Source organism: Panulirus ornatus, chromosome 2, assembly GCF_036320965.1.
Source record: "Panulirus ornatus isolate Po-2019 chromosome 2, ASM3632096v1, whole genome shotgun sequence".
Taxonomy (NCBI): Eukaryota; Metazoa; Arthropoda; class Malacostraca; order Decapoda; family Palinuridae; genus Panulirus; species Panulirus ornatus.
This window is the reverse complement of record NC_092225.1, coordinates 96,212,000-96,237,706: the sequence shown is the minus strand read 5'-3', so window position 1 is coordinate 96,237,706 and position 25,707 is coordinate 96,212,000. Positions and strand designations below refer to the sequence as shown.

Here is a 25,707-nt window from a genome sequence, read left to right as displayed (position 1 = left end):
TTCCTGTGTGTTGGGGTAGTGACGGGAATGGATGAAGGCAGCAGGTATGAATATATACTTTTGTATATATGTGTGTGTGTCTGTGTGTGTGTATCTATGGGGCTATTTCCTGTGTGGCGGGGTAGCGACAGGAATGGATTAAGACAGTATGAATATTTATTTATTTTGCTTTGTCGCTGTCTCCTACATTAGCGAGGTAGCGCAAGGAAGCAGACGAAAGAATGGCCCAACCCACCCGCATACACATGTATATACATACACATCCACACACGCAAATATACATACCTATACATCTCAACGTATACGTATATAGACACCCACAGACATGTACATATATACACATGTACATAATTCATACTGTCTGCCTTTATTCATTCCCACCACCACCCTGCCTCACATGAAATAATAAAGTATGAATATATTATTATTATTATTATCATTATTATTATTATTATACTTGCTGTCTCCCTCATTAGCGAGACAGCGCAAGGAAACAAAGGAAAGAATGGCCCTACCCACCCACATACACATGCATATACATAAACTCCCACACACGCACATATACATATTGTTTTATTATACTTAATCGCTGTTTCCTGCATCAGCGAGGTTGCGCCAGGAAACACAAGAATGGCTCATCCCTCACTCACATATATATATACATAAATGCCCATACACACACATATACATATACATATCAACATATACATACAGACATATACAGATGTACATATTCATACTTCCTTACCTTCATCCGTTCCGGTTGCTACCCTGCCCCACTGGAAGTAGCTTCAGCAAGGCAGCACCAGGAAAAACAGACAAAAAAGGCCACATTCGTTCACACTCATTCTCTAGCTTTCATGTGTAATGCACCGAAACCACAGCTTCCTATCCACATCCAGGCCCCACAGACCTTTCCATGGTTTTCCCCAGATGCTTCATGTTTTGAATAAGTTTCTCTTCATTTACGCTTTGTTCCTTTCTGTGCGACTCCATTATTTTTCTGTCAGCATTTGTTCTTTCTTTTCTTCCCTGTGATTGTCCAGATGCAACTCTGCTCATCGCACCTATTAGTATCTTCTCCCACTCTCTTTTTCTATTCATCAGTTGTTTTTAGTCTGTAGGTTATATTTTATTTTGTGCGAAACCAGTTTTGATCTCATGTGATTTACAAACTGGTTGAAAACAAAAGTGTCATTCTTTGCAGCGCTTTGTTAAGAATTTCTTTTCAGTTTGTCTTCATTGCTTCACTCTTTCATTATGATCATTAGTTTAGGTAGCTGTTCTCTTTCATCATGACCATTAGTCTAGGGGGCTACTCTCTTTCATCATGATCATTGGTCTAGGTAGCTGCTGTCTTTCATCTTAATCATTAGCCTAGGTAGCTGCTCTCTTTCATCATGATCATATTCTCGGTAGCTGCTCTCTTTCATCATGATCGTATTCTCAGTAACTGCTCTATCGTGGTCATTAGTGTAGGTAGCTGTTCTCTTTCATCATGATCATATTCTTGGTAGCTGCTCTATCATGATCATTTGTGTAGGTAGCTGCTCTTTCATTATTATTAGTCTTGGTAGCTGCTCTCTTTCATCATGATCATTAGTCTAGGTAGCTGCTTTCTTTCATCTTGATCATTAGTCTAGGTAGCTGCTCTTCATCTGACAGTGTCTTTTCCTAGCTTGAATTTACATTTGCATCAAGCTTCTATTTCACATTTTCACATGATCAAGATTAAGATCACTTTGCCACATTATTGTTGTCTTGGGTTTGCCATATTCATCAGAATTTTCTCAATATTTTTATTTTAACACCATTGAATTGCTTCCCCCCCCTCCTTTTTTTTTTTTTTTTTTTTTTTTTTTTTTTTTTTTTTTTTTATACTTTGTCGCTGTCTCCCGCGTTTGCGAGGTAGCGCAAGGAAACAGACGAAAGAAATGGCCCAACCCCCCCCCCCCATACACATGTACATACACACGTCCACACACGCAAATATACATACCTACACAGCTTTCCATGGTTTACCCCAGACGCTTCACATGCCTTGATTCAATCCACTGACAGCACGTCAACCCCTGTATACCACATGGCTCCAATTCACTCTATTCCTTGCCCTCCTTTCACCCTCCTGCATGTTCAGGCCCCGATCACACAAAATCTTTTTCACTCCATCTTTCCACCTCCAATTTGGTCTCCCTCTTCTCCTCGTTCCCTCCACCTCCGACACATATATCCTCTTGGTCAATCTTTCCTCACTCATTCTCTCCATGTGCCCAAACCATTTCAAAACACCCTCTTCTGCTCTCTCAACCACGCTCTTTTTATTTCCACACATCTCTCTTACCCTTACGTTACTTACTCGATCAAACCACCTCACACCACACATTGTCCTCAAACATCTCATTTCCAGCACATCCATCCTCCTGCGCACATCTCTATCCATAGCCCACGCCTCGCAACCATACAACATTGTTGGAACCACTATTCCTTCAAACATACCCATTTTTGCTTTCCGAGATAATGTTCTCGACTTCCACACATTTTTCAAGGCTCCCAAAATTTTCGCCCCCTCCCCCACCCTATGATCCACTTCCGCTTCCATGGTTCCATCCGCTGCCAGATCCACTCCCAGATATCTAAAACACTTCACTTCCTCCAGTTTTTCTCCATTCAAACTCACCTCCCAATTGACTTGACCCTCACCCCTACTGTACCTAATAACCTTGCTCTTATTCCCATTTACTCTTAACTTTCTTCTTCCACACACTTTACCAAACTCAGTCACCAGCTTCTGCAGTTTCTCACATGAATCAGCCACCAGTGCTGTATCATCAGCGAACAACAACTGACTCACTTCCCAAGCTCTCTCATCCCCAACAGACTTCATACTTGCCCCTCTTTCCAGGACTCTTGCATTTACCTCCCTAACAACCCCATCCATAAACAAATTAAACAACCATGGAGACATCACACACCCCTGCCGCAAACCTACATTCACTGAGAACCAATCACTTTCCTCTCTTCCTACACGTACACATGCCTTACATCCTCGATAAAAACTTTTCACTGCTTCTAACAACTTGCCTCCCACACCATATATTCTTAATACCTTCCACAGAGCATCTCTATCAACTCTATCATATGCCTTCTCCAGATCCATAAATGCTACATACAAATCCATTTGCTTTTCTAAGTATTTCTCACATACATTCTTCAAAGCAAACACCTGATCCACACATCCTCTACCACTTCTGAAACCGCACTGCTCTTCCCCAATCTGATGCTCTGTACATGCCTTCACCCTCTCAATCAATACCCTCCCATATAATTTACCAGGAATACTCAACAAACTTATACCTCTGTAATTTGAGCACTCACTCTTATCCCCTTTGCCTTTGTACAATGGCACTATGCACGCATTCCGCCAATCCTCAGGCACCTCACCATGAGTCATACATACATTAAATAACCTTACCAACCAGTCAACAATACAGTCACCCCCCTTTTTTAATAAATTCCACTGCAATACCATCCAAACCTGCTGCCTTGCCGGCTTTCATCTTCCGCAAAGCTTTTACTACCTCTTCTCTGTTTACCAAATCATTTTCCCTAACCCTCTCACTTTGCACACCACCTCGACCAAAACACCCTATATCTGCCACTCTGTCATCAGACACATTCAACAAACCTTCAAAATACTCATTCCATCTCCTTCTCACATCACCGCTACTTGTTATCACCTCCCCATTTACGCCCTTCACTGAAGTTCCCATTTGCTCCCTTGTCTTACGCACCCTATTTACCTCCTTCCAGAACATCTTTTTATTCTCCCTAAAATTTACTGATAGTCTCTCACCCCAACTCTCATTTGCCCTTTTTTTCACCTCTTGCACCTTTCTCTTGACCTCCTGTCTCTTTCTTTTATACTTCTCCCACTCAATTGCATTTTTTCCCTGCAAAAATCGTCCAAATGCCTCTCTCTTCTCTTTCACTAATACTCTTACTTCTTCATCCCACCACTCACTACCCTTTCTAAACAGCCCACCTCCCACTCTTCTCATGCCACAAGCATCTTTTGCGCAATCCATCACTGATTCCCTAAATACATCCCATTCCTCCCCCACTCCCCTTACTTCCATTGTTCTCACCTTTTTCCATTCTGTACACAGTCTCTCCTGGTACTTCCCCACACAGGTCTCCTTCCCAAGCTCACTTACTCTCACCACCTTCTTCACCCCAACATTCACTCCTCTTTTCTGAAAACCCATACTAATCTTCACCTTAGCCTCCACAAGATAATGATCAGACATCCCTCCAGTTGCACCTCTCAGCACATTAACATCCAAAAGTCTCTCTTTCGCACGCCTGTCAATTAACACGTAATCCAATAACGCTTTCTGGCCATCTCTCCTACTTACATAAGTATACTTATGTATATCTCGCTTTTTAAACCAGGTATTCCCAATCATCAGTCCTTTTTCAGCACATAAATCTACAAGCTCTTCACCATTTCCATTTACAACACTGAACACCCCATGCATACCCATTATTCCCTTTTTTATGATGAAATATTTATTGCTAGTGACATTTCTTGTGAGATAGTGCCAATATCTGGTTAGTTTCAAACTTTCTATTTACATATACTGATATTCCACCAAGTTGGTTTTATATCTGTTTCGTATCCCTCTGCATCTGTTCTGTTCTAAATTTCCTTGTTCATCCATGTTTCAGTTTAATTGCCAAGTTGTTATTGTCTTATTAATAATCTGTGAAATATTTGGTGTGGATTCTTGAATTATTTATATCAAACTGAATGCTCACAAATTCTGTTTTCTGTGCATTATTTTTCCTTGATTCATTAATTTCTTGTCATTTTTGTGATTTTAGTCTTACAAGAGTATTGCTTTACAGTAATTTTTTTTGCTTGCTCCATTAATATCAGCTAGAAAATGGATTATATTTATGTTATCGTTACTGATTCTGTACTCCTTCCTTATTCACTCATTAGGTCTGCTTGTTATATTTCTTAGTATGGTATCTCCATTATACCAATAATTTCTCTAATTCCATAACCTTTCATCCCTTGTCTCTTAGATTTATTTTTATTCCTCTTGTTTTCCCTTTGCATCTTTCTAGGTACTTTTGCTGTATCTTCCAATTGGTGCCATTTTTTCTTTTACTGTTCCATTCAGTGTATTTATATACCTTACCTAAGTTCAACTGCAGGCAAGAACCCATTTACTAGTGTTTTCAGTGTCTGCATACCTTTGGATGTGTAAATTTCACAATAATTATTCAAACAAACTTTTGCAGTATAAAATCTAGCTTAGTGATATTTTTTTTATGTAGTTTTGAACATTTACATCAGCATCCATCATTAGATATGCATTTCCCCTCAGACAGTGTTTGCATATCTTTTGCGTCATCATTGATTCCTGTACCTTCCTATTTTGTCAGTTCCTTTTTTCATTTCCCATACCTCTTACTTCTACTTCAACTGATATTAGCCTATTTTACTTTCTTACTTCATCCAATTTTTTATTTACTAGGCTTCTGGCTACCTTGTTGCTCAATACCTTCTTCACATTTGTTACACATCTGATTGTCTTGCACTTCTGTGCAATTCTTAGCTAGCTGAACTCATTATCATTATCTGTATCTCCTTCTCCTTTGCTGTCAGTGTCTGTCTCATTCCAAGTTTTGCCTCATCTGATGGAAGATCTCATGTACATCCCTCACAAATAAACACTAGAACTTTTTGTCATCATTCAAGCAGTCATGCATTCTAGTATTACATTTATTGAATCTCACCACATGTTTTTGAGTCAATTCACAATGTGCCACATTTTACAATGATTGCACTTGTTAGTCAGAAGTACTTCTCCTTTAACAGTGATTTCCCCTAATTGTCACTCATTCTTCAGCACTTTCAGAACCTTTGCCCTCTCACCTACCCTATGACTCACTTGCACTTCATTGGTTCCCTTCACTGCCATGTCCACTCCCATCTACTCCCGGGTATCAAAAACACTTGACTTCCTCAAATTTTACCCCATTCAAACTCACACCCCAACCTGTCCCTTAACCCAGCCTCACTCAGTGACTTTGCTTTTATTCTCATTTACTCTCGTTCCTTCTTTCACACATTGATCTACATACTTGATCATAACCTTTCTTGAATACATCACCATCAATTAGATTATGAACATGCAGAATCACTTGTGTAGACTGGAGCTTCCACACACAGTACACTGCCAGTGGATGGAAGTGGTCAGTAGACTAAGGCTGAGATGGAAGGACAAAGTTTGTGCTTTTGAGTTATTAGGGCCTGAACATGCAGAACGGTTTGAAGGATGAATAAATTGAATGATGGTTTACAAGGGGCAGTGTGCTGGAGTTGGATATTGATAGAATGCCTTGTGTTTTGATGCCTTATAATTAGCACCTAGCAAATGGATGCGAGCACATGAGGCCACTTTTTGTCTCTTCTTAGTACTACCTCATAACAAGGGAAGCAACAGAGAAGTATGAAAAAAGAAAATGTGTACATTGATGGATTCAACTTTCTCCCTTCCTATTAGGGCAACAGCAGGCGAGAACCTTTATGCACAAGTTTGGTCAACTCTCATCTTAGATGACCTTGGATTGAGGACGATGAATATTCTAGCTGCTGCTGGTGCTCGTTCCACTGTTTTACTTATTCATCCTGAGGCTGGTGTGTGTTACCAGATGTTCCGCACTGTTCCAAACAAAGCTGCAGCTGTTGTCTGTGCCCTGTTGTTCCACCCCAAAAAAGCTACATGGCTGTTTTGTAAGTTATTCTTATACATGTTTACTAATGTGTTTAGTATCTTTACAGGAGGCCAAATTATATAAATCAGACTAAAGCTTGTTGAGAAAAGAAAAAATTAGTTAAGGAAGAAATGATGTTTTTAGGTCAGATTTTTGCATTTAGATAAGTGGAAAAGCCATTGTAAAATTGAAGGCATTTGCAATATCTGTGGATTTAGTAGAGACAAATGAAGTCAGCAGGATGTTCTGACTACATAGTAAATATGGAGAACTTTTGAATGCTCTTAAGAACTTTATTAATGGAGGTAGTGCATGAGCGGTCTAAAATGAACATGGGAGTATGTCAATATTGTGTAATGTTATGGTTATTTAATGTTTTTCTGGATGAGGCATATCATGAGATGAGAACAAGGAGGAGTAATTATATTTTGATATTTGACCATAGGTGAATGAAATGGACGTTTCCATGTTGCTGTATGCAAGTGAGGCAGTATTATTAGCTGAGTTATAGGAAGGGCTGGAAATCATGGGCTGGTTTGATGAGGCAAGTAGAATGATGAAGGAAGTGAAAGCTTGTATGAATAAGATGCAAGGTTTTGAGAGGGAGAGATCAAAGGGTAGGATCAATTAGCATGAGCAAAAACCTTATGTAGTGAGAATAATCATTTAAGAGCAAAGTTTAGTGATGGTTGTGAGAAATAAGTAGTGAGCATATTAATTTGAGAGCAAAGTTTAGTGATGATGGTTGTGAGAAATAAGTAGTGAGAATATTAATTTGAGAGCAAAGTTTAGTGAAGATGGTTGTGAGAAAGCTGAAGTTGAGAGTAGAGTCATGCAAGAAAGTAGAAGTGTAAATATACTGAAAGCTCTGGTGAATGGGAAAAAAGTAGGTCTAAAGTTTGCAAGGAGCTTTTGTGAAGGAGTACTTGTCAATGTGCTGCTGTTACTGATGTGAAACCCAAGTGCACATAAGTCAAGGTGAGTGGAAAATGAAAGCTGTAGTGATGAATAATTTGTGTAGGAATTAGGAGGATAGATAGAATGAAAGATGAAGAAGGAAGAAAGATATATGATGTGAAGAAATTATTTGAAAAGTAAGATATGTCTGTCCATTAGTCTATATCCTTGACTTGCATTCCCTCTGGGAACTTTGGCCATGGCAAAATAGTCTCCACTCTTATGGTCACACAGAATGTGTGCAGACGGTAGACCAAGAACATGTATAAAGAGGTATGGTAGAAGTTATAGAGAGGTGAGGTGGATTATGGAGAAAATAAATAGGTTCAGTAAGAAAAGTGAGTAGGCCAAGGGGTATTTCATATGAAGATGTGTGAGTAATGATTAAAAATCTGATGTGGTGGATGCATTTTATGTAAGGTTTTATAGTGAATGTTGATCTCACTTGAAGCAACTTAGTGCACAAACTGAAAAAGAAAGAAGTGTTTATTTAAGTAAGAAAGTCATGAGTCTCATAAAAGTACTGGGTATGAGTTGAAGATTTGTATGGTTGTTCTTACAGGCTGTATGTACCTGATCCACACTTTGATAATTGGGATTGGAGTTAGTGATCAATGGAAAGTGAATAAGAATATGAGCATGGTTGTTATATTGTGGAAAGAGATTATATTCTTGAATGTATAGTACTTAGAGTAAGGATTGTAGAATGGGAGCTGAGATATCAAGAATGAATGATAGAAGCAGGCAAAATTCAGAGTTTTAAGAGAAAAGTGTACATGGTTTGGTCACATGGAGAGAATGAGTGAGGAAAGATTGACAAAGAGGATATATGTGTCAGATGTGGAGGGAACGAGAAGTGGGAGACCAAATTGGAGGTGGAAGGATGGAGTGAAAAAGATTTTGAGTGATTAGTGCCTGAACATACAGGAGGGTGAAAGGCATGCAAGGAATGGAGTGAATTGGAACGATGTGGTATACCGGGGTCGACGTGCTGTCAATGGATTGAACCAGGACATGTGAAGCATCTGGGGTAAACCATGGAAAGTTTTGTTAGGCCTGGATGTGGAAAGAGAGCTGTATTTCGGTGCATTACACACGACAGCTAGAGACTGAGTGTGAATGAATGTGGCTTTTGTTGTCTTTTCCTAGCGCTACCTCGCGTGCATGCGGGGGGAGGGGGGGTGCCATTTCATGTGTGGTGGTGGGAATGGATGAAGGCAGCATGTATGGATATGTACATGTGTACATATGTATATGTCTCTTTATGTATATGTATGTATACGTTGAAATGTATGTGGGTGGGTTGGGCCATTCTTTCGTCTGTTTCCTTGCGCTACCTTGCTAACATGGGAGACAGTGACAAAGTATAATAAAAGAGAAAAGTAATATGAAAATCAAACCGTTGAGGATTTTAAGGGATGATGGAAGGATTGTGCTGTTAATACTTTAAAGAAATATGATTCTCAAAGACCAGAAACTACAGCTAGAGGGAATGCAACTGGTGTGCGATTTCCGAGAATGGATGCTGCAGTAGGGTGACCAAATATAGATGTGTGAAACATGAAGATAGTTATTAGCATAGGTATATTTTTTGTGTACTAAAATTTTTTGAAGTGTGAAAGAGATTGATGTGAACTAATAAAGTGAATTCATATGGTTTGACCTAGAATATATGTAATGTGGGGAGATAATGAGGAACATGATTTGAAATGCGGCAGGGGTGTGTGATGTCTCCATGGTTGTTTAATTTGTTTATGGATGGGGTTGTTAGGGAGGTAAATGCAAGAGTTTTGGAAAGAGGGGCAAGTATGAAGTCTGTTGGGGATGAGAGAGCTTGGGAAGTGAGTCAGTTGTTGTTCGCTGATGATACAGCGCTGGTGGCTGATTCATGTGAGAAACTGCAGAAGCTGGTGACGGAGTTTGGTAAAGTGTGTGGAAGAAGAAAGTTAAGAGTAAATGTGAATAAGAGCAAGGTTATTAGGTACAGTAGGGTTGAGGGTCAAGTCAATTGGGAGGTGAGTTTGAATGGAGAAAAACTGGAGGAAGTGAAGTGTTTTAGATATCTGGGAGTGGATCTGGCAGCGGATGGAACCATGGAAGCGGAAGTGGATCATAGGGTGGGGGAGGGGGCGAAAATTCTGGGGGCCTTGAAGAATGTGTGGAAGTCGAGATCATTATCTCGGAAAGCAAAAATGGGTATGTTTGAAGGAATAGTGGTTCCAACAATGTTGTATGGTTGCGAGGCGTGGGCTATGGATAGAGATGTGCGCAGGAGGATGGATGTGCTGGAAATGAGATGTTTGAGGACAATGTGTGGTGTGAGGTGGTTTGATCGAGTGAGTAACGTAAGGGTAAGAGAGATGTGTGGAAATAAAAAGAGCGTGGTTGAGAGAGCAGAAGAGGGTGTTTTGAAGTGGTTTGGGCACATGGAGAGAATGAGTGAGGAAAGATTGACCAAGAGGATATATGTGTCGGAGGTGGAGGGAACGAGAAGAAGAGGGAGACCAAATTGGAGGTGGAAAGATGGAGTGAAAAAGATTTTGTGTGATCGGGGCCTGAACATGCAGGAGGGTGAAAGGAGGGCAAGGAATAGAGTGAATTGGAGCGATGTGGTATACCGGGGTTGACGTGCTGTCAGTGGATTGAATCAAGGCATGTGAAGCGTCTGGGGAAAACCATGGAAAGCTGTGTAGGTATGTATATTTGCGTGTGTGGACGTATGTATATACATGTGTATGGGGGGGGGGTTGGGCCATTTCTTTCGTCTGTTTCCTTGCGCTACCTCGCAAACGCGGGAGACCGACAAAGTATAAAAAAAAAAAAAAAAAAAATGATTTGAAATGGTATTTCAGTGGAAGAATATAATGAATAGAGCATAAATGGTGTTGTATAGGAAATTTTGTGTTGGATGTACTTTGCTGTATTGTGAGAATTGGCAGATTAGGTGAGTATATGGATAGTGTTTAGATGATGCAAGTGAGGGAGAGGGTAACAATTTTGGCTAGGATGCTTAATATTTGAGGAGTGGTAGATTCACACATTGGTTTAATGAATGAAGAATGAAGTCTGTATTTGTACATCCAAAACAGGCACAATCAAGTTAATCCAATGAATATTAAGCAGTAGATAAAAAAGATGACTTTTTCTAAACTTTCAGTGAATATAGTTTCTCTTGATGTATTGAAAGATTTAGAGTAAAGGCAGGTGATATATCATTATTTGTATTTCCCATTATTGACTAACTCTGGAGGTTGATAAGTTATTTCAGTGCTCAAAGGAGTTTCATTTTTATGAATGTTTTTATATACAAATGTATGTGAATTTGATGAGACATAATTCATGCATATATCATTTTACTTAAATTTCTCACCTTTGTTCTTTCTTTGACTGCGCAAGGTTTCTTTAATGTCACATTTACTTTACCTTTCATCCATACTTTATATCATAATCACTCTTTCTTTTTTCAACTTGCCATCTTATATTCACTTGTATGAACTTCAGTATAACTTTATATGTTCTGTTACAGGTGGCCATGAGGATGGACAGATTCAGTTGTGGGATGTAGGCATCCCATCCTTACCCAGTTATGAGACAACGCCAGTGCATCTTATGACTATTCCTGCAGTGGCACGGGATGTATATAACTTGACCTTCTCTTGCACTCATGATCTGCTCATTGCTGGATGTGATGGAGGACTTTTTGGTTGGAGTATTGATTTGCAAAAGATTGAGGCCAGTGATAGGTAGGTAATGTTTAGATTTGTACTTTTCCTGTATTTGATGATTTTATACTTGTGAACCATTCTTTGAACTGTGGAATAGACTGTCAGTATATGGATGTGTGTACCTGGTTAGGTGTTACTGGGCTATGGTCACTTGAGGTTACCCAGCAAGTGAAAAGTCACCTTTGGCACATCAGTGTCATCAGGAGTTGTGTATGATTTATATCTTTGAGCTTATAGATGAATTGTGATGAGCTCTTTGCATAGTTCTTCCAATTGAGCTAAAGTTGCTGGAAATACAAACATGCATTATTATTACATAATTTGGGGCTCTTTACTGTGCAGGAGGCATAACTTATTGACTTGGTATGCCATTTTTCTTAGCTGAAAGGTCCACACTCAGATATCTAAAACACTTCACTTCCTCCAACCTTTCTCCATTCAAACTTATGTCCCAGTTAACTTGTCCCTTAACCCTGCTGAACCTTATAACCTTGCTCTTATTCACATTTACTCTCAACTTTCTCCTTTCACACCCTTTTCCAGATTCATTCACCAACTTCAGCTTCTCGCTTGATTCAGTCACCAGTGCTGTATCATCAGTAAACAACAACTGACTCACTTCCCAGGCCCTCTCATCCCCAACAGACTATATACTTCCCCCCTTTCCAGAACTCTTGCATTTACCTCCCTAACTACCCCATCCATAAACAAATTTAACAACCATGGAGACATGACACACCCCTGCTGCAAACTGACCTTCACTGGGAACCACTCGCTCTCTCTTCCTACTCGTATACATGCCTTACATCCTTGATTAAAACTTTTCACTGCTTCTTGTGACTTGCCTCCCACACCATATACTCTTAAGACTTTCCACAAAGCATCTCTATCAACCCTATCATATGCCTTCTCCAGATCCATAAATGCCACATACAGATCCATCTGTTTTTTAATATTTCTCACATGTTCTTCAAAGCATATACCTGATCTACACATCCTTTACCACTTCTAAAACCTCACTGCTCATCCTCAATCTGATACTTTTTACATGCCTTCACCCTATCAATCAATACCCTCCCATACAATTTTACAGGAATACTCAACAAACTTATGCTTATGCTTCTGTATTTTGAACACTCACCTTTATCCCCTTTGCCTTTGTACATTGGCACTATACATGCACTCTGCCAATCCTCAGGCATTTCACTGTGATCCATACTTACATTGAATGTCCTTACCAACCAATCAACAACGCAGTCACCCTCTTAATAAATTCAACTGCAGTACCATCCAAACCTGCCGCCTTGTCAGATTTCATCTTCCACAGGGCCTTCACCACCTTTCCTCTCTTAACCAAACCATTCTCCCTAACCCTTTCACTTCACACACCACCCCAACCAAAACACCGTACATCTGCCACTCTATCAAACCTTCAAAATACTCACTTCAGTACTACCTGTTGCCACTTTCCCTCTTGCCCACTTCTCCGATGTTCCCATTTGTTTAAGACTAATTTCATGGTGCTTAAAGACATTCAAAGTTTCCTAATTTATCATGCTACTGAATTATAAGTTCACTAGTAACTGGCTTTATTTTCCTTAACTTCACTACGGGACAAACCTCTTTCATCTGGCAACCTTGGAACCTGGCCATTGCCGGACCACAGAAAATGTCAGAAAACAGAAATTGACCCTCAAGGGAACTGCCTATGTAAACATATTCCCGACCCGTAGTCTTGCCAACTCATTCCACATAAATGTTGCTGTGTTATGGAAGGTAGAAAAAAGCTTAAGATAGGAATTAGAACTACAAATGAATCTCTCAAACAAGATATTTATTGTTACATCAGTTTACATAGAAGTATCCTTAGATGGAGACTCCTCAATATCTCAGGCTTGGGTTTTTCGTGGCATACGACACCAGTACAGGGCAGATTTGTTAGCATTATACACTTGTTCTGGGGCTTACAAAGAATATCATGAAAACCATTGAAGAAAGCTGTTAAGAACCAAATGTATCTTGCAGAATTTTGCCATTTTTGAGTATTTGGATTTTAAATTCATTTACAGGAACCTCTTGACTTACACATTAATTATGTTCTTGAAAATGGACATGTAAATCAAAAATGCTGAAGTCAAATAATGGAGGCAAGGTTTTATTACTAATAGATACTGAATATTATACCAGTGGAACACTTCAGTACTCACGTACCAGGAAATATATATTACTATAGTATACATACTGTTCATTAAATGCTATTAATAAAAACTGGTAATAACAAACTTTCAATCCTGGTGCAGTCTTCTCTTCATAGGAAATGTATAATATCAAAAATTACAGAAAATTTTTGACCTCACCAGTCATCTTAGTGTGGTAATTGTAGTTTCCTAAAGTTTGCTAACCAATCAGGACTTACATGGAATGTCTTCACTGCTCCTTCTTCCGTTCCCAAGTTATCGTATATACTCCTAGATTTTGCTTGCATCACAAGCATGCTGACAGGAACCTTTTCTCATATTTGGTTTTCGATCCATGTGCTCATCATTTCTTTCATTCTCTTCGTAATCAAACTTTGGGAATGTGAGGTAAGAGATGCGCTGATTAATGCTCCACACCTGGTGCTCTCCTTGATCTTCATTATGCTGTCATGAATAATCAGTAAAGTTGATTCTTTAAATCTAAGGCAAGCTTGATGATAGTTGTTTGTTCACCTCTTATAATGTTTGAACGCATCCATCTTAACCTCACTGCTGATGGCCATACGCTTCTTAGCACTACTGGTACCAGGAAAACTTAAAAGACCCTTTGGTAGCATGATGCCTTGGGCAAAACACATGCAGTATGCAGTATACTGTATAAGTCCTTGACTATACAGTGTCGGTGGAAAGAAATGACACCTACAATGAAAACAAACACCAAATATGGGAAATAGGGGAAAAAAATGATCAATCAGGGTATTTTTATTCATCCTAATACTTTGTGATGTCTCCTCTGAGCTTCCTAACTTCTTCAAGATGGTCTGGCATGCTCCTGGCCAAGGATCTGAAGTACTCTTTGTCAATATTTTTCTACACCTTGGTGATCGCCTCTTTTAGGCGTGGGACAGACGTCATCTGGATAAGGGATAACTCATGCTTGATGTATGCCCAGGCATTCTCAGTCGGGTTAAGATCTGGGGAATTTCCCAGCCACTCAAGCACTTCGATATTTGTGTCCTCCAGCCACTTTTTGACGAGGTCTGAGCCATGACAAGGGGCCCCGTCATGCATAAACACGCCTTCGGGCCGATGAAGGTCATAGAAATGGTGCATGTGATCCTTCAGCACATCCAAATAGTTTGCAGCACGCATTGTCTCGTTTTTAGTGAGAAAAAATAAGTCCCCAGCTCCATTGGCACCTCTGAAAATTCCCCAAACCATTACTGAAGGAGGATGTTTGACGACTTTTGCGGTGTATCTAGGATGGTAGCAGTTGGAGTTTGGGCTTCGGCGGCAGCACTTAACACAAATACCTACTGTCTTGAAGGTCGATTTATCGGAGAAACAGGTCTGCATCCATTTCTCTGGGGTCCAGTCTTGGTATCTTCTAGCAAATTGAAGTCTGAGGCGCTTCATGCCAGCTGTTACAAGTGGCTTCACTGCTGCGTGTCGTGATGGGAGGTGGAGGTGACACTGCAAGCGTTTGCAAATGGTGCGGGTAGCAACGTTTCCTATCAGCTCAGAGTACATTTTCTTGAGTTCTGTGGACGTAATAAACGGGTTTTTTAACACTTCACGCCGTAGGATATTGTCTGTCTTCTGAGAGGTTTTTCTTGGCCTCCCAGAGCGTGGTTTAGGGGCTGGAGCCTGGTTGGGGGCAAGCACCCTGCCGGCAGCGAGAAGCCTCAAGATGGTTGACCGAGAACGTCCAACTCGGGCACAAATATCTTTAATGGAGACGTTTTCATCCCTCAAAGCGAGGATACTGGAACCTCTCCTAATTCGACGTCATGGTTCGACCCATATTTACTGATGTGGGGCACTATGGGGACACGAAATGGCGTTGGGCGTTATCTGGAAGGTAGCACAGGCAGGAGGGCTAAAATGATATGCCCACACACCGCAGAGTTTTCATGCAACTTGGGCAGTCAGTCGCCCTGAGCTACGCTCGAGGCATGAAAACATTCCAGATGTCGCCAGAGAGAGCCACAGCTAACATAAGGTGGTTTGTGGCGGTCTTTTTTGATTCGTTATTTCCCATTGCGTTTCAATGGGAGGAGTCATTTCTTTCCACCGACACTGTAGACTGTATCCATGCCATGCATACGTTCATTTCTTGCATGGTGCTGGCAGTGCCTAACCACCACACTGCTAGCTTATTCATGATGACATTATTCCAATGTTGAAAATGGTGTAAATCGGGTACAGGTAAATCAAGAGGTCCCTGTTCTAGTATTTGACTGATTCTCAGAGAACTGAATACAGGTGTTTTACAGAACCGAGTCTATTATGAGATGAGCAGCTGGCTTGGAATGAAAATATATTTATGATATTTGATAACAAAGTTGCTGATAGCAGTACTTATTGTTATATTCTTTTAAAGGGAAACAAATTAATATTCTCTTACAGGTAGAGAGAATTTCTTCACTTTAAAATTGTCATTATTTTAGGAAGGTAGTGAAACTGACAAGGTTCTTTCATTAGTCATTCATGTAAATCACTGAAACAGTGAAATATACATAGATATTTTCAGCCTCAACTCGTTTGGGGTAGCATGGGCTTTAATCTATCATGGTTCCAATGGTGTGATAGATTAAAGTCCATGCTACTCCCACCAAGTTTAGGATGAGACATACTAAAAAAAAAACTGGGAGATTTGTGGCTATGTCTTTTATATATAGATGTTCATTTCATTTTCTTTTGAGGGGTTAAAAGTCTTAGATTAATTGTATTTTGACCATTAATACTCATGGGGAGGAGATGATGCTCTCTCTCTCACTCGTGTGAATTCCTAGCTGAGACATAATGTATGATTTTATCTGTAAAGGTCATGAGCATCCTAACAACACAACTGGCTGGAAGAAATATTACTTACCGTAGTCACTCATAAATTGTCAGAATGTGACTGTGTCATTATGGCGGGAAGTTAGATTTATTCAGTAACTATTCATATCTATTCAGTAACTATTCTAGTGAATTTTACAGTAAAGGAAGCAATTTTTCTTGTATTATTGGTTATACTAGTCTGTGCATGCCATTGGTTACACCGCAAATAAAAAGTAACCTCAAGTAAGACTGTATCACTTTCTTTTGACAAAATGAAGTAAAGTCTTGTCAAAGAACTTCTCTCTCCAAAGGGGTCTATTACTTCCTTGCTTCTGAAAGTAATGCAAACTCTGAGCTGCAGAAGCTTTAGGAACATGGGTCTTGGGGCACTTGTGTTTAGCTATAGAGGCACCTTGTGATTTACACAATAATTACATTCTTGAAAATGGTTGGCATAAATCAAAAGTGCAGTAATCTAAAGATATAAATAGCTACTGATAAGACAGTACCCCATGATATATCATTGAGAAACTACAGTATACATGTACCAGGAAGTACAGAATTCCATAATTCTTATACTCTACAGTGAATTCAATTCTAGCTTGAAATTTCATTTCAAGCTAGAAGTTTCAGTTTTCTAAATTGTTGCTTACATTTTTCATATGTATATATATGTATGTGTGTGTGTGTGTGTATGTGTGCGTGTGTGTGTGTATGTGTGTGTATGTGTATATATTTATATGTATATTATCCCTGGGGATAGGGGTGAAAGAATACTTCCCACGCATTCCTCGCATGTCGTAGAAAGCGACTAGAGGGGACGGGAGCGGGGGCCCAGAAATCCTCCCCTCCTTGTATTTTTTTTTTTAACTTTCTAAAAATGGGAAACAGAAGAAGGAGTCACGCGGGGAGTGCTCATCCTCCTCGAAGGCTCAGATTGGGGTGCCTAAATGTGTGTGGATGTAACCAAGATGTGAAAAAAGGAGAGATAGGTAGTATGTTTGAGGAAAGGAACCTGGATGTTTTGGCTCCGAGTGAAACGAAGCTCAAGGGTAAAGGGGAAGAGTGGTTTGGGAATGTCTTGGGAGTAAAGTCAGGGGTTAGTGAGAGGACACGAGCAAGGGAAGGAGTAGCAGTACTCCTGAAACAGGAGTTGTGGGAGTATGTGATAGAATGTAAGAAAGTAAATTCTCGATTAATATGGGTAAAACTGAAAGTTGATGGAGAGAGAGGGGGGATTATTGGTGCATATGCACCTGGGCATGAGAAGAAAGATCATGAGAGGCAAGTGTTTTGGGAGCAGCTGAATGAGTGTGTTAGTGGTTTTGATGCACGAGACCGGGTTATAGTGATGGGTGATTTGAATGCAAAGGTGAGTAATGTGGCAGTTGAGGGAATAATTGGTATACATGGGGTGTTCAGTGTTGTAAATGGAAATGGTGAAGAGCTTGTAGATTTATGTGCTGAAAAAGGACTGATGGTTGGGAATACCTGGTTTAAAAAGCGAGATATACATAAGTATACTTATGTAAGTAGGAGAGATGGCCAGAGAGTGTTATTGGATTACGTGTTAATTGACAGGCACGCGAAAGAGAGACTTTTGGATGTTAATGTGCTGAGAGGTGCAACTGGAGGGATGTCTGATCATTATCTTGTGGAGGCTAAGGTGAAGATTTGTATGGGTTTTCAGAAAAGAAGAGTGAATGTTGGGATGAAGAGGGTGGTGAGAGTAAGTGAGCTTGGGAAGGAGACTTGTGTGAGGAAGTACCAGGAGAGACTGAGTACAGAATGGAAAAAGGTGAGAACAATGGAAGTAAGGGGAGTGGGGGAGGAATGGGATGTATTTAGGGAATCAGTGATGGATTGCGCAAAAGATGCTTGTGGCATGAGAAGAGTGGGAGGTGGGTTGATTAGAAAGGGTAGTGAGTGGTGGGATGAAGAAGTAAGAGTATTAGTGAAAGAGAAGAGAGAGGCATTTGGACGATTTTTGCAGGGAAAAAATGCAATTGAGTGGGAGACGTATAAAAGAAAGAGACAGGAGGTCAAGGGAAAGGTGCAAGAGGTGAAAAAAAGGGCAAATGAGAGTTGGGGTGAGAGAGTATCATTAAATTTTAGGGAGAATAAAAAGATGTTCTGGAAGGAGGTAAATAAAGTGCGTAAGACAAGGGAGCAAATGGTAACTTCAGTGAAGGGCGCAAATGGGGAGGTGATAACAAGTAGTGGTGATGTGAGAAGGAGATGGAGTGAGTATTTTGAAGGTTTGTTGAATGTGTTTGATGATAGAGTGGCAGATATAGGGTGTTTTGGTCGAGGTGGTGTGCAGAGTGAGAGGGTTAGGGAAAATGATTTGGTAAACAGAGAAGAGGTAGTAAAAGCTTTGCGGAAAATGAAAGCCGGCAAGGCAGCAGGTTTGGATGGTATTGCAGTGGAATTTATTAAAAAGGGGGTGACTGTATTGTTGACTGGTTGGTAAGGTTATTTAATGTATGTATGACTCATGGTGAGGTGCCTGAGGATTGGCGGAATGCTTGCATAGTGCCATTGTACAAAGGCAAAGGGGATAAGAGTGAGTGCTCAAATTACAGAGGTATAAGTTTGTTGAGTATTCCTGGTAAATTATATGGGAGGGTATTGATTGAGAGGGTGAAGGCATGTACAGAGCATCAGATTGGGGAAGAGCAGTGTGGTTTCAGAAGTGGTAGAGGATGTGTGGATCAGGTGTTTGCTTTGAAGAATGTATGTGAGAAATACTTAGAAAAGCAAATGGATTTGTATGTAGCATTTATGGATCTGGAGAAGGCATATGATAGAGTTGATAGAGATGCTCTGTGAATATATGGTGTGGGAGGCAAGTTGTTAGAAGCAGTGAAAAGTTTTTATCGAGGATGTAAGGCATGTGTATGTGTAGGAAGAGAGGAAAGTGATTGGTTCTCAGTGAATGTAGGTTTGCGGCAGGGGTGTGTGATGTCTCCATGGTTGTTTAATTTGTTTATGGATGGGGTTGTTAGGGAGGTGAATGCAAGAGTTTTGGAAAGAGGGGCAAGTATGAAGTCTGTTGGGGATGAGAGAGCTTGGGAAGTGAGTCAGTTGCTGTTCGCTGATGATACAGCGCTGGTGGCTGATTCATGTGAGAAACTGCAGAAGCTGGTGACTGAGTTTGGTAAAGTGTGTGAAAGAAGAAAGTTAAGAGTAAATGTGAATAAGAGCAAGGTTATTAGGTACAGTAGGGTTGAGGGTCAAGTCAATTGGGAGGTGAGTTTGAATGGAGAAAAACTGGAGGAAGTGAAGTGTTTTAGATATCTGGGAGTGGATCTGGCAGCGGATGGAACCATGGAAGTGGAAGTGGATCATAGGGTGGGGGAGGGGGCGAAAATTCTGGGAGCCTTGAAGAATGTGTGGAAGTCGAGAACATTATCTCGGAAAGCAAAAATGGGTATGTTTGAAGGAATAGTGGTTCCAACAATGTTGTATGGTTGCGAGGCGTGGGCTATGGATAGAGTTGTGCGCAGGAGGATGGATGTGCTGGAAATGAGATGTTTGAGGACAATGTGTGGTGTGAGGTGGTTTGATCGAGTAAGTAACGTAAGGGTAAGAGAGATGTGTGGAAATAAAAAGAGCGTGGTTGAGAGAGCAGAAGAGGGTGTTTTGAAATGGTTTGGGCACATGGAGAGAATGAGTGAGGAAAGATTGACCAAGAGGATATATGTGTCGGAGGTGGAGGGAACGAGGAGAAGAGGGAGACCAAATTGGAGGTGGAAAGATGGAGTGAAAAAGATTTTGTGTGATCGGGGCCTGAACATGCAGGAGGGTGAAAGGAGGGCAAGGAATAGAGTGAATTGGAGCGATGTGGTATACCGGGGTTGACGTGCTGTCAGTGGATTGAATCAAGGCATGTGAAGCGTCTGGGATAAACCATGGAAAGCTGTGTAGGTATGTATATTTGCGTGTGTGGACGTATGTATATACATGTGTATGGGGGTGGGTTGGGCCATTTCTTTCGTCTGTTTCCTTGCGCTGCCTCGCAAACGCGGGAGACAGCGACAAAGCAAAAAAAAAAAAAAGAAAGAAGTAGAAAATTTCAAACGTTAACTGCTGTTCCTGATTTGCTTGCTGGTGTTGATTTAGGGGATGGAGTAGAGTGGATTGGTTACTGGAAAAGGGGGTCATCTGAGTCAGATGGTGAAGGAGGTGGCAGTGATTTAGTGTTTTCAGCTATTATATCTCTAGATGTTGCAAGCAGTCCATGAAGGAGATTCACCAAGTCCAAAGGGTATGCTTAATATCAGCTGTTCATTCACCTCTCTCATACAGTTCAAGTACATCCATCTTAACATCAGCAGTGATGGCCTTATGCTTCTTAGCACCACTGGTACTAGGAAAACTTTATAGATGCTTTGTTAGTATGATGGAGGGGGCAAAACATGTGCAGGGCACAGATTGTAACCATGCACTGAGCTCTGCAGTACAGGTAGCTGCATACCCATTCCACATGTAAGCATGTTCCCTATACTGGCAATGCCACAATACCTCACTGCCATCCTAGTGATTATTGCATTATTCCACATCCAAGCCCAAGTGAATTAAGAAAAGGAGTGAATTGACTGTGCGCATTATCTAAAAATTACGTAAATCAGGTGCCTTAAATCGAGAGGTCCCTGTACGGATAAATGAACATAAGCTTTTTACAATTATGTGAATAATGTTCTGTTTGTGTAAATGATAAGTATATAAATATAGTGCATTTAGAATGTAAGAAGTATGTATAAGACAATGTGTAAATGATACTATGGAATTTGTGGTATCAAGCCAGGTGAAAAAATCATACAGTGTGTAAAGTACGTAGATGTATGTAAAACAAAAGTGTTCTTAGAAAAAAAGAAAACATAATCATCATGTACCTACGTAAATAATGAGGATCCATGCCACCAACCAGGGCCTACCCCCGTCATTTCAGCACCCTCACACACCAGTATAGAGGAAAGTATGCTAGTCTTTTGGGTATTTACTTCAATGATATATGATATAAAGATAATTGGTAATGATTTTTTTTTTCCTGCTCTGTTGAATACACAAAATAGAAACCTTATGCAATGAAAAGGTGAAGGAGCCTGTATTTTAAAAGGAGAGTTTCATTACAATTAATACGGAGTGTTGAATTTTGAATAATTTTATAAGTTTTTATTTTAATTTCAGACTAGAACGTACTGAGTTTATCCTTCCAGAAGTAGATGGAAATGGGTCAGTTTTGGACTCAGTATGTATGCTGCGAGATGATCTCTTGGCTGCAAAGTGTGCTCTCCATGGTCAAATCTACATTTTCTCCCTTTCAAGAACTTTAAAGAAAAGGACCATGAACAAGTAAGTTTTTTTCCCCCAAAGGTTGCTCAAAAGTTTTATTTAAACTTTATAGTGGCTTTGAAGGCCTACCATTTTGGCTCAGTCTGGGACCAAGCCGCTACAGCCCATAGGCCTGCACATCCATCTTGATAGCTGCTTCTTAGTTTGTAATGGCTGAAGGCATTATATTAAACATTTTGAGACCCCCAGATATGTATACAATTGTCTTATTGCAATTTATTTATTATATTTATTATACTGAACCGCCGGATACAGACGAGGAATGGCCCAACCCACTCACATACACATGTATATATATAAATGCCCACATGTGCACATATACATTTCAACATATACATACATATACCGACACAGACATTTATACACATGTACATATTCATACTTGCTGCCTTTATCCATTCTTGTCGCCACCCCACCACACATGAAATACCCCACGGCTCCACAAGCTGTTCACCATTTTCCTTGATAAGGCACACACACTCCCCATAATACTTTCGACTTCCACATTACTCGACATCGCATTCAGGTCACCCATCACTAATACCTTTTTTCTTACATCAAAACTTTTGGCACACTCACTCAGCTGCTCCAGAACACTTGCCTCTCATAATCTTTTTTCTCATGTCCATGTGCATAAGCATTAATAATCACCCATCTCGTGCCATCCGCTTTCATTTTTACACACATCAATCTAGGATTTACTTCCTTTCAATCCTTCACACACTCCTACATCTATTGCTCCTGGAGTAGTGTTACTCCTTCCTTATCTCTTGTCATCTCACCAGCCCCTGACTTTACTTCTAAGACATTTTCAAAATATTCTTCCCCTTTACCCTTGAGTTTCGTTTCACTCAGAGCCAGAACATCTAGGTTTCTTTCCATAAACATTCTATCTGTCTGTCCTCTGCTTTCATCTTGGTTACACCCACACATTTAGACACTCCAGCTGAGCCATCATGGAAGATAAGCACTCCTTGGTTGGTTCCTTATTCTGTTAAGTCTTTTAGAAAGTCAGATGCAAGAATGAAGGGTTTACAGCCCCACTCCCACCCATTTAGTTGCCCTCTATGACATGCACAAAGAGTGCACAGAATTTTAAAGCTGTCTGATATTGCTTTTTAACATGAAAAGATGGTTCCATGCAATTAAGTTGTTTAGAAGTTTACCACCATGTATTAGTTATTGGAAAAGGCATAATCTTGATAAATTTATCATTTTGTTTTCTGTTTTGCAGGGCTCGCTCTCAGTTTGAAACAAAGGTAGCAGGTGAAGAAATGCTCAAGTTACGATGGAGTGACACAGATAATTACTACATGAACATGGGGCTTGACCCAGGTGAGTCAGAATTCATGTGTTAGTAAGAGAGAGAGAGAGAAGGGGTGTAGGTTATGATGGAGTGACACAGATAATTACTGCATGAACATGGGGCTTGACCCAGGTGAGTCAGAATTCATGTGTTAGTAAAAAAAGGAAAAGAAAAAAAAAAAAGAGAAGGGATGTTGTGTTGATTACATAAGCTTGAAAGACTTGTAATTTCTTATGTATTTTGATATCAGGTGTATGATTTATTTTTCTTTTATGGTTTAGAGCACTGCTTTCCAGTCTCAGAATGCTAACCAAATTGGGTTGGGGGTCAAAGCAGAGTTGTGGAGAGCCTTCTGGTAGATTTTTGAAGTGCAACTTTACACAAAGAAATTTTTGTTAAACATTCAACATTACACAGATAAACATTATTCAGCTACAATATTTATAGGCTAGTATATTGATGGTTGTCATTCATGTGCACCTAAACCATGGAAACATCCAGCACAAAGAAAAAGATCAAAAGACTTTACATCAGCTGAACTACAGAGGTACCATATGTAAGTAATTCTGGAAATAAATCAAGAAATACATATTACTTATCAATATGGTTCTTGTGAATATAATTATCATGTGTCTGAAGGCTATGAGGTCCTATAGGTGACAGCAAGAAAAGGTTGAGAACCACTGAGTTAGAGGTATGATGAGCAGGAAGGATATATGGAAGTTGTTGTGTACACACACACACACACACACACACACACACACACACACACACACACACACAACACGCGCACGCACACACACTGTATATATTCATACTTGCTGCCTTCATCCATTCCTGTCACCACCCCACCTCACACGAAATGGCATCCCCCTCCCCCCATGCGCTTGTGAGGTAGCATTAGGAAAAGACAACAAAGGCCACATTCGTTCACACTCAGTCTTTAGCTGTCATGTATAATGGACTAAAACCACAGCTCCCTTTTCCACATCCAGGCCCAACAAAACTTTCCATGGTTTACCCCAGACACTTCACATGCCTTGGTTCAGTCCATTGACAGCACGTCGACCCCGGTATACCAAATCATTTTAATTCACACTATTCCTTGCATGCCTTTCACCCTTCTGTATGTTCAGGCCCCAATCGCTCAAAATCTTTTTCACTCCATCCTTCCACCTCCAATATGGTCTCCCACTTCTCCTTGTTCCCTCCACCTCTGACACATATATCCTCTTTGTCAATCTTTCCTCACTCGTTCTCTCTATGTGACCAAACCATTTCAGTGCACCCTCTTCTGCTCTCTCAACCACACTCTTTTTATTACCACACCTCTCTTACCCTTTCACAGCTTACTCGATCAAACCACCTCACACCGCGTATTATCCTCAAACATCTCATTTCCAACACATCCACCCTCCTCTGCTCAACCCTATCTGTAGCCCACGCCTCGCAAGCTTATTACATTGTTGGAACCACTATTCCTTCAAACATACACATTTTTGTTCTCCAAGATAATGTTCTTGCCTTCCACACATTTTTCAACGCTCCCGGGACCTTCGCCCCCTCCCCACCATGTGTCTCACTTCTGCTTCCATGGTTCCATCTGCTGCTAAATCCACTTCCAGATATCTAAATCACTTCACTTCCTCCAGTTTTTCTCCAAACACACACAAACAAAATCCTTAAAGTGGAGTTGACCTGCAGAAAGATTTTCATCAGGGTAAAGGATCAGATTTCCTGTTTCTCTATATAAAATGAAAGAAATACATGTAAAAGTAAAGGATATGTACAAACAAGTGAGCTAACCTACCTGATATGACTGTGGTAATGTCATTATCAGCTTGTGTGGTGACAGGAGAGGTAAGTGGGTAAACCTTGTGATAAAATACAGTAAATGATGTTCATCATTGTTTATGGTTATCATTTACATATTTTTTTTTTTCTATTTATTTTGCTTTGTCACTGTCTCCCGCGTTTGCGAGGTAGCGCAAGGAAACAGATGAAAGAAATGGCCCAACCCGCCCCCATACACATGTATATACATACACATCCACACACGCAAATATACATACCTATACATCTCAATGTACACATATATATACACACACAGACACATACATATATACCCATGCACACAATTCACACTGTCTGCCTTTATTCATTCCCATCGCCACCTCGCCACACATGGAATACCATCCCCCTCCCCCCTCATGTGTACCAGGTAGCGCTAGGAAAAGACAACAAAGGCCCCATTCGTTCACACTCAGTCTCTAGCTGTCATGCAATAATGCCTGAAACTACAGCTCCCTTTCCACATCCAGGCCCCACACAACTTTCCATGGTTTACCCCAGACGCTTCACATGCCCTGATTCAATCCACTGACAGCACGTCAACCCTGGTATTCCACATCGATTCAGTTCACTCTATTCCTTGCCCGCCTTTCACCCTCCTGCATGTTCAGGCCCCGATCACTCAAAATCTTTTTCACTCCATCTTTCCACCTCCAATTTGGTCTCCCACTTCTCCTCGTTCCCTCCACCTCCAACA

The 25,707-nt window shown here is 40.4% G+C and overlaps 1 protein-coding gene across 8 annotated transcripts in view; it reads left to right on the top strand.

Moving 5' to 3' along the window:
* The window catches only part of LOC139758637 (leucine-rich repeat and WD repeat-containing protein 1-like), a 112,305-nt gene that overhangs the window by 68,013 nt on the left and 18,585 nt on the right, over positions 1 to 25,707 (top strand). For all 8 annotated transcript variants that reach the window (XM_071680169.1, XM_071680197.1, XM_071680189.1 and 5 more), the window contains 4 exons: positions 6,579 to 6,808; positions 11,273 to 11,489; positions 21,689 to 21,853; positions 23,088 to 23,188. In XM_071680169.1, the coding sequence (XP_071536270.1) occupies positions 6,579 to 6,808; positions 11,273 to 11,489; positions 21,689 to 21,853; positions 23,088 to 23,188 (713 nt within the window). The remainder of the gene's footprint in view (positions 1 to 6,578; positions 6,809 to 11,272; positions 11,490 to 21,688; positions 21,854 to 23,087; positions 23,189 to 25,707) is intronic.